This window comes from Arachis ipaensis, chromosome B10 (genome assembly GCF_059453495.1).
Source record: "Arachis ipaensis isolate K30076 ecotype BB chromosome B10, ASM5945349v1, whole genome shotgun sequence".
Lineage (NCBI taxonomy): Eukaryota > Viridiplantae > Streptophyta > Magnoliopsida > Fabales > Fabaceae > Arachis > Arachis ipaensis.
Window position 1 is genome coordinate 27,222,638 of NC_142435.1, and position 9,798 is coordinate 27,232,435.

Genomic DNA, 9,798 nt, shown 5'->3' on the forward strand with positions numbered 1-9,798 from the left:
TTATTCATGAGGATTCATCCTGTAATTTATGCACCTCATTGAATGGTGAACTAATTGGCATCTTAAAGAGATGATAGTCTTGGGAAAAAACATGCTTTGCGAATACATCATAAATTAAAAATTCCAACATAAATGTCTTATGATTTTGAAACCACCAAAAGATGCATAAGTATACTATGCATGCATTAGAATGGTCTCATTCTTTGTCCCAACACATGGAAATCAACATAATAGAAATTTAAGTGATATTTGGAAGGGGTGACCACATTAAATACTAAGATAGCATTAAAAGCAACATCATAGTAAGCAGGTGCATATCATGGATACTGCTCCTGCTGCACATACAGGGTAGTAAGCATTAGGCAAACACAACAACATGCATGGTTTAACTGTATATAGCCATGCATTCTTTGGAAAAACATAGGTAAAGGGAAACCTATAAAATTCCTTAAGTTTAGGACACACACAAGACCTTAACCGAAAGCAGCATTAACAGTACGAAACATAGTGTGATCCTATAGGTGGATCATTAATCTGTGCCTAATTTCTCTTGTAGGCTTTGCACGCACTAATCCTAATGGGGTTTATCAACACCAGAAACCTGGCCATCTTTCAATTTCCTACACTTTGTGGATGATCCTTCGGCAGAATCTGGATAGAGATCAATAAGCTGTTTAGTCCAACCGCCACTAACAATGTTTCTCTTTGGAGTTGAGTAACCCTCATTAGTGTCGCCGACCAAAATCTCAACAGAGGGTGAACATGTGTCCTGAAATTTGAAGCCACTTATAAAAATAGATTTTCGTTGGATTTAGTAAAATAATATGTGAGCTGTTTAGAATGATGGTGCCCTTAGGTGTCTCTACAGACCCAGATTGCATGCTGAGCAGTTCTGAGTTCTCTAATGCCGGATTTTACTGAATCATGGAGATTGCATAAGTTCAATTGAAAACTAACTTCATTGAAATGAAATAATTCAATGCAATTGACACCTGATATATATGACAGACATGTCTTCGCAAAGCTTCATGACAATTATCTTGCACAGTTGGAATGAATTAAGATCATCCATCTTCACGGAGACTTTGAAGAGAAATCTTTTTCCCTAAAGGAATTAAGCTCTGTCGGGTATTCCTCATTGGTGCCACCCTAGAGTTAGGATGAAAAATTTGAAATAATGTGTTAAGTAATGAAGTTCATATTAACATACAACGATAGCAACGAATTATCTTATGTGATCTATAGTATCTATAGTATATGCATATAGTATACAATACCCTGGTCAGTTATGCAAGTATGAGATCAGAAGCTGAGATCCTAAGAAATTTGGAAGTTTCTTTGTCATACAGCAGAAATGCAGCTGAATCAGTGTCATCAACAAGCTTAATATTAATGCTATACCTATTTTAAAAAATACGTTAGAAAGGATGAATGTAACTTTAGGCACGCTTGTTCAGTAAAATTTTTAACAAAAGGTTTTGATGCATACCATTGAGTGTGAATGGTGGGATACGTGTCGCATTTGGCGCAGTCGTATGAGTTTTTAGCCTCCTTCAGAGAATGGAAACAAAGTTTGCAACTTTTGTACCACCATCCATTCTTAGGATTGATTGCAACACCAGTTCTAATTGTAACAAAGCTCCCATTCTTAAAAGTAATAACTCATAAGTTCCATGAATTTGTAGAAATAAAAACAATTATGTTATTTAATGACTAACTTCAATGCATTCCTTGAGCTCAGAAATGGATTTATATATTGAGTTGTTAATGAGATCTTCTTCAATGGAGTATACAGGTTCAGTCGCTATCTGGGAGAGTTGATTTGGAGGTGGAACACCGGACATGATGACACTGGTAGTATTTTAAATATACATACATGTCATTCATTTGACAAAGCTGATGAAATAGTTATTTAACGAAATAACAGGATGAAATGTAGTACCTTTTACGAAAATCCTTTACCGCCTGAAAGTTTGCATTGATGTAAAGAATTGAATTATGGGTGGTATTTGATATCCCCATGGTACCTGCCACAAAAATGGTATTCCCTCAATTCAGTAAATGAGCAAGGAGATGTCAATGACTTACAATTCCAAGAACACATGGGTGACAAACCTTTAAATAGATTGAATTTAGCAAATTGTACAATTAGGATATACTTAGATGTCGGCTGCTCTTCAATATGTTTGACCAACTTAGTTGCGATCTCCCAAAGTGTACAGCAAATTTTTCCTTTTCCTTGGTTTAAATAGTGTAAGTCATATACCTTTAAAAAACCTTCCTCATAACATGAGGCTAGTCTATGACAGAAATTGGAATAAATATTAGATGGGATCAGCTTTAACCCTAATTGTATGTCGTCAAGCTCCAGAACGATGTAGTTGCTCTTCTTTCCATTTTTAGTAAATTCAATTATGTCACCCTTGGCCGTCAGAAGACCAATGACATTTGAAAAGTAAAAGCGATTACATTTGCCCATCAGATTATTTGACATCATTAACAATACTATATAAATAGAATATCTTAGCAATTACATGTTACCTATAAGATGTGATTGAGCATTGGTGTGGTTGAGTATGACTTCGTTGGGAACAAATCAGAAGACATTCTCAGGAAAGGATGGATCATCAACCAGTCGAAGTTGAGTATCCCTCTTAAAGTAAATCCTGCTAGCATGATTAGTGGCCTTATATTTTTTTATCATTAATGGCAACTGAAAAGTTGCAGATGGTATATATTTTTTCCTCCACCAACTCATCCTCAAACAGCCTTCGCTGTGGATTCCTAATGGAACATTGGATGCGATCTCCCTGTATGCAAATCATGGCGGTATATGATGCATATGAACGTGCAATTCACGTGGTAATTCATTAAGTCAGCGGATTTTTTACATAGCCCTGGTCTGCTAATAAAACCAACACATAAAGAAATAAAACTAAAAAGCTACATTATGTTAGCTAGCTCACCAGCTGATCCATTGCCACAAACTCCAAAGTTTGTCTTACGTATTTCTGCTCGTCAGGAGACAATGACCAGATTTTCAATACCCTTAGCTTGATCCTATAGATCAAATTGTCATTAGATGCATCAACATCCTTCAGGTAGTTGTAGGTGCTTTCCATTTCAAAACAATATATGGTTATAGTTGTAACAAATTCTAGTTTAGGTGTCAAGTAAGAGATGTTGGACTACCTGGTCTTGGTGATGTATTTATAACCACTTGTGGCGCTTGGATATGAAGGGGGTGAATGAGGTTGTTATCATAAGGTCGAGACAACACTGGAAACTCCAACTGCCCAAAAAGTGGTTGATGCACTTCAGAGAGCTATTCTGAATGTACACACGTAGTAGCATGATGTGATAATTTCATAACTTAACTGTTGGTTATTGATTAACATGAGTTAATTTTAATCAAGCATAACATTTTCAATAAAAGAAAAAATGAGCGCGATATACAAAATATATGAGCAATAAGCAAATGAAAATTAAATTAAATGAGATTAGAACAAAAGGAACGCATTTCTTGTAATAATTACCCAGTATTATTGAAGATTAAATATATTATGAATAAAGATTAAATATATATAACATAAATAGAAAAAAAATATAAAAATAAAAAGACTTATAACAACTACAAATAAACACATAAATATAAGAATGTAAACTTGTAGAATGGATCATGAAAAAAGATGGGGTTATCACAAATGGCAGGCATAAGTTGTGAAAAAAGGTTACGCTTATCTCTACCTTTAATAACAATAAAATGACGAAGCCGTTGATAAACTACTATTTCATGGTTTATATTGTGTTTTATTTGTGTGGTTTTATCACGATCTTTGCCCACTTATTCATTAAATAAGCATGCATTTATATTTCCTTCCTAAAGATGTCTTATGGTAGAAAAATTGCTTCCTAGAGACTTTTAATTATGTATTTTATTTCTCCCTTATTCCATTCGATGTCGTGATCTGTGTGTTAAGTGTTTCAGGCTTTATAGGGCATGAATGAGTTGGAGATTGGAAGGGAAGCCTGCAAAAATGGAAGGAACACAAGAAATTGAGGAGATGACCAGCGAGAAGCAACGCGGCCGCATGGATGACGCGACCGCGCAGAAGAGAGCAATTTGCAGCGACGCGGCCGCATGGACAACGCGTCCGCGTGGCAAAGCAGAAACGCAAATGACGCATCCGCATGAGCGACGCGATCGCGTGACGTGCGCGATCTGCATAATCTGTAGAATTCGCTGGGGACGATTTTGGACCCTATTTTGACCCAGTTTTCGGCCCAGAACAGCAGACTAGAGCCAGAGAACATGCAGAAACAAAAGACGACATTCATTCCGCATAGTTTTAGTTTTTAGATCTAGTTTTACTCCTCCTCTAGGTTTTCTCTCTACACATTCATAGTTTTTAGGATAGGTTATTTTCATTGTTTTTGCATTGGGATATTGAGAAGAGTTATTTGCCTCATCAAGACTTCGACATTCTAGTTCATTCTCTTCACTTGTCTCTTACTCTTCCATATTCTTTAATTTTATTTGATTTTACGATTGGATTATTTTAGCTTTTATTAATATAAGAATTACTTTTGCTTTTAATTAATCTTTTCATCATTACTTATCATGTCTTTCTTTAATTCCTACGTTGATGTTATGAATTTTACATTTACAATGAGTGAGTAGTTCCCTAACTTGATGGAGAGTTGATTGAAAGGAACCCTTGAGCGGAATGTTCAAGAGAAAGGTTGTAATTGAGTTTATTGTTGGCTTGCTCTCTAGTTCCTAACACCAATCCTCCTAAGAGTGGATTAGAAATTTTGGATAGAACAGCATTCCAACTTGTTTGACCTCCCTTTACTTAGTAAAGGATAACTAAACGTAATAATTCTCAATTGTCAATTGATCTTGAGAGTATTCCATCAAGAATAGGGCTTCCATGTAATCAACTCCCAGTCAAGGTTTTTATTTAAATTTATATAAATTCTCCAATTTAATTTTCTGCCACTCAGTCAAACATTTTTGAAAACATTCTGATTAATAAAATAGCACCCTTTCCTGCAACTCGTTGGGAGACGACCTGGGACTCATACTCCCAGTATTTTAATTTTATTTTCTGTGACACCCTTCTAAATTGATAAGGCGGATTTTTGGCGAGTTAAGAACTATATTTGCAATGTATATATTCTAACAATTTTTAATTCGCTAATTTCTGCCCGCATCAGCCGTGTTTACTGACAGTGAGGGAGGAAGTAAGGCGCCGGCGAGGTGAATACTCCACAACATAATTGAGAGAAATGTAGAGAAAAGATCGTGTTGGGATACAAAGCGCTGGAAGACGGTGACGCTGTGCACAGAGTTTGCGACGACAAGAAGATGATGACCAACCAAGAGCCCCTCGTGATGGCAAGAGGAGTTCTTCGATCAAGTGGTTCACGACGAGGAGAAAAACGTCAATGGGAGAGACGTTTGGTTCGGCACGATACATTGCAGCTGTCATGTTGCCGACGGTGACAGTACCATCGACCGAGGAGATAACTACGGCGATGGTGGGGGCTGGTAGTTTTGATGATGACAGGGGTTTGGCAATGAGGTTTTGCATTAAATTTGATTTGGGGAGTGGGTTAGGGTTAGAGGATGGTGGATCTTTTTTTTCATTAAACAAATTAAAAAAAGGGGAAATTCTTTAAGGAAGACCGGTCGGTTCAACTCATATTATGGTCTTTGGCAGGCTCGATCAAGAAGTCACCAAGGGTATCTCACACCCTTTTCATTTCAACCCACTCAATATAATGATTGGCACTTATTTAATCGCTTGAACCGATTGAACCGGTTAGTATAAAAAAACATGTACTTACGTTAATTGTGAATATTTGTTAAAACATTCGCTTTCTTCAAAACCATCAGTTTATGTTAATATTGAATCCCTAAGGAAATACTGGCTGTTTTAGAATGGCTTTTTTAGGAGGTCAAAAAGCTAGGAACATTAAACTTTGAGTACGTCTTCTTCAGATGAACGTGGGACTTATAAGAATACTTAATTCTCCATTAGCACATGTGGCTATATACTTAATCGTACATGGTATGCATGAAATATGTTATAAAATAATGCATGCCAAGTTGCAATCCATGAAGGTTGGCAACCATTCTTTCAAGCACTAAAAAGCCAACTTCATTAATATTATATTTGGGATCAGTACAACTAATTCCATAACATATAACGCTAACATATAACGGTAACAAAATACATTAAAAGTCAGACCCATTGCTAAGTCATCAGACATAATTAAGTGATTTGGTCTTTACAGACGTAATATAGTGACAAAGATGGTGGTTTCATCATTAGTGGGCACTGAAAATCTGACAACACTTCCACACTTTAGTCCATGGTCAATAGAAAATCTTCTCCATCCCCTTATAAGGAAGGCTTCTGATGACCTCAGACTCCGCCAACGAAGCTTCATTACTATAGGTGGGTTGCAGAGCTCCCTAACACGAAAAAAAATAAAGTCTCGAAGGAAATGCTTGCGACGAAAAAGCAGAAGGAAGAAGCTGCCAAATGAATTTATCAGGTTGTTGAACCGTTCAGTGCAGCTAAATAGTTTTTAATAAAGTTAAACATGTCCAACATGGTATATAAATTTGAAAAAACATACCATAGAGTAGTGAGTTGACTGATACTTGGATATCATCCTAACCACAGAATAATACTCTAGTCGTAGAGGAAAGTGTAGTGGCAGGACGACGTGGCTATTATGAGGTGGTGGTGGTGGTGTAGGGTTGCGGCTATTGGGAGACACTGTATTATGATTGGTAACAACACCATGGCTAGTATTTGAATGGTGAATAGTCTTCTCTAGCGGGGCAAATATGTTACCAGTTGGTGGAAATGTTACTAGGCGAGGAAGGAACACCAGAAAAAGATAGTAACTGTGGTATTGGAATAAATTGTTCCTGTTCGACATGCTTGTTAGGGGAGGAAATGAATCTACCTGAATAAGGTTCAAGACCGGCATAAACGGTGGGATCAACGCAAGTTAATGTGTCGACAACTCATTGTGGAAGACTATGTGCTGGTTAATTGTGTCAGCCGAATTTGGATTAAAGGGAGTAGAATTATCTTGTTGATGCAAGATTTCAGGAATTGCTACAAATTCAACTGGATCAACGACGGGACTTTCATCACATATATCATCAGATATGTCTATTACTTCGTCAATAAGAACGGATGGCTTGACCTCAACAGTAAGCTTCAGTGGTGGGGAACACAGCTCTTTAGAGCGCATGTAATGGTCCTTGACATTAACGACTAGGAACTTGTCTCGACTAACATAACATACACTCAACCAAACTCCTTCTTTTAGGCCATAAAGCACAGTAAGATTATTATAGCCATGAGCAACTATACCCGTTCGGTGACACTTGTCGATAACCACATCAACCTCATTACCAGCAAAATCACAAAATGTCATGGAGTTTGGGATGACATCTTTGAATCTCCGAAAGAATGTGTATGGAAGTTCACCCATCCCCTTCAAGACAAAAACCATCATAAGTCAAATGTATAGTAGACTATCATGTGACATAAAGAGAGAATATCAGACATTGCTAGAAAAAATAGCATATGGATTGGATAAAATGCTTACCAAATCTGGGTTTATCTCCATGTAAAAGTATTGCCCTTGATAGTAAGAGTTCAAGCTATCCATTTGACATGAACAACAATATATGGCCTGATGACAAAACAAAGTTGATGTTAAATGATGGTAGGCAGTAACAATTCCAATGAATTTGATCACAACATATATACGATGGTCATGAAACTTCAAAATATATGAGGACTGTAATTAAAAAAATAAGACCTAGGGCACGACTTACTTAAGGGAGAGAACTTGAAGAACGACAGTGGGTTACTACGTTAGAAGGAAGCAAATGTTTAAAATGGTGGCCTGGAAATGGAGGGTTGGAAACATAGTTGGATGTGAGGGTATATGCACACAGCTGAGCTTATCTTATAGCTACCTCTGATCATAATTACGGTACAGACACACTTTTAATATAATGAAATAGTTATAGTTGTTGTCATAAGATAAATATCATCACAATTACATTAAATTAAATAATGCATTTATATAAGTTTCAATAAAATTATGTGGCCAATATAGTTTTAACAAAGAATGCATATATATATATATATATACTCAGTATGTGGAACAATCAATTAATGAGGTTGCCATCCAGTGCAATGTTAATCTCTGTGCTATTTATAATAATTAGATTCTAATATGATTTCAATATTGAAAAGACAACACCAATACTGCGATGATGATGTCAGAGGATTTGTTGGTCCCGATACAAACCGACTCATAAAGTAAATACATTTAATCTGGCTTGAAGACTCAGATAATAACCTACTCAATATATGACAGACTGGCGAGAATAGTATGCCTTTATGTAGTTGTACATCGTTTATATATAGATATATATGATGATGTATGATATGATATGATATGATCATATGATACAGGAATACATGATATGATATATGTTATGATATACCATCAATCAATTGTTAATGAGTGATATGATAAAACACGTGTTGATTGAAAGAATAGAAGACCTGGGTGGATGCCACGTAGTAGAGTCCACTACCGAAGAAACCTTGTTTTCAAGGATTGTTATAGGATTAGCCAACTTTAACGTTTTAAATTTATAATTTAGAATTTAGGATTTAGAGTTAAAAGTTTATGATTTAAGATTTATAATTTAAAATAAACAAAATAATATTAAAAAATTTACTGATATTGAAAAATAATTCTATGAAAAAGATGTATTTGTGTGAAGAGAATGAAAAATAATGTATATAATCTATCTTAAAAAATTAATAAAAATAAAATAACATGTTTTTAAAAAAAATATTTAATTATCTATAAAAATAAATGTTTATCTCTTCATCATAACATGCACCTGTATTTACCTAACATTACTCTGACAATAATGCTACAAAACAAGCACGTTAGGTCATTAAGTCTCTCTTTAACAATGATCGATTTATTAGGAAGGGCTATGTGAAGTTAAACTAATGTTTCACATAATTTATTCCTTGTTAAAGAAATGGTACAAAATTTACTACTAATTATTAGTTATTACATTGTTTCAGCTTTAAATTTTATCACAGGAATTATAATCGATACACACTCCAAAATTGTTGTGGAAAATGATGAATCAAACACTATCTGAATTTTGAAGAGTTTATATAATATATAGTTATTGTAGAGTGGTGATTATGAGTTTATAACACTTGCTGCAATTTCTTCCTTGTTTACAATGGTGATAATTTGAGATGTTAGCTACTTCTTACTTAAATATAGTGTAATAGAAATAATTAATGAAGATATATACATAGAATTACTCTCTAAGTTTGATTCGGTTAAAATCTTAGCCACATAGTGATTGGATTGATCCCTAAATGGTATGTGGAAGAAAGCAAATTACATCTTTTCCATTGCTTTATAAAGTAGGTCCTTCTATAGTCCTACCAAGTACCAATAGATACTTGATTGGCTGTAGGTGCATAATGTCTGGTAAATTTTGAGAATGTTAATTTTGATATTGATTTTATAGAATTTAAAAAGAATCTAAAAATTTTTAGATTGTTCTATAAAATTTGGAAGATCCTAAAATATTCTGGAAGATTATAAAACACTTTAAAAAATATGTGAATATATATAAGATCAGCTATGCTAGATGCACATCATTTTTAGTCACTATTTTTAACCATATCTGTATATGTATACAATAAA

The 9,798-nt window shown here is 34.9% G+C and overlaps 1 protein-coding gene across 1 annotated transcript; it reads right to left on the reverse strand.

The window, feature by feature from the left end:
- Nucleotides 1-7,032: 7,032 nt before the first annotated feature.
- LOC110268292 (uncharacterized) lies at nt 7,033-7,704 on the reverse strand. The gene is made up of 2 exons (XM_021114264.2): nt 7,642-7,704; nt 7,033-7,527 (listed from the first exon to the last, which is right to left on the reverse strand). Exons 1-2 carry the CDS (start codon nt 7,702-7,704, stop codon nt 7,033-7,035), a joined length of 558 nt encoding a protein of 185 aa, XP_020969923.1.
- Between the last annotated feature and the right edge of the window lie 2,094 nt (nt 7,705-9,798).

Bases quoted from the DNA above. Each gene is read 5' to 3' on its own strand.
- LOC110268292 (XM_021114264.2), bottom strand. From the start codon at position 7,704: ATGGATAGCTTGAACTCTTACTATCAAGGGCAATACTTTTACATGGAG. The intron at 7,528-7,641 runs GTAAGCATTTTA...TTTGTCTTGAAG, and splicing joins TGGAGATAAACCCAGATTTG to GGGATGGGTGAACTTCCATA.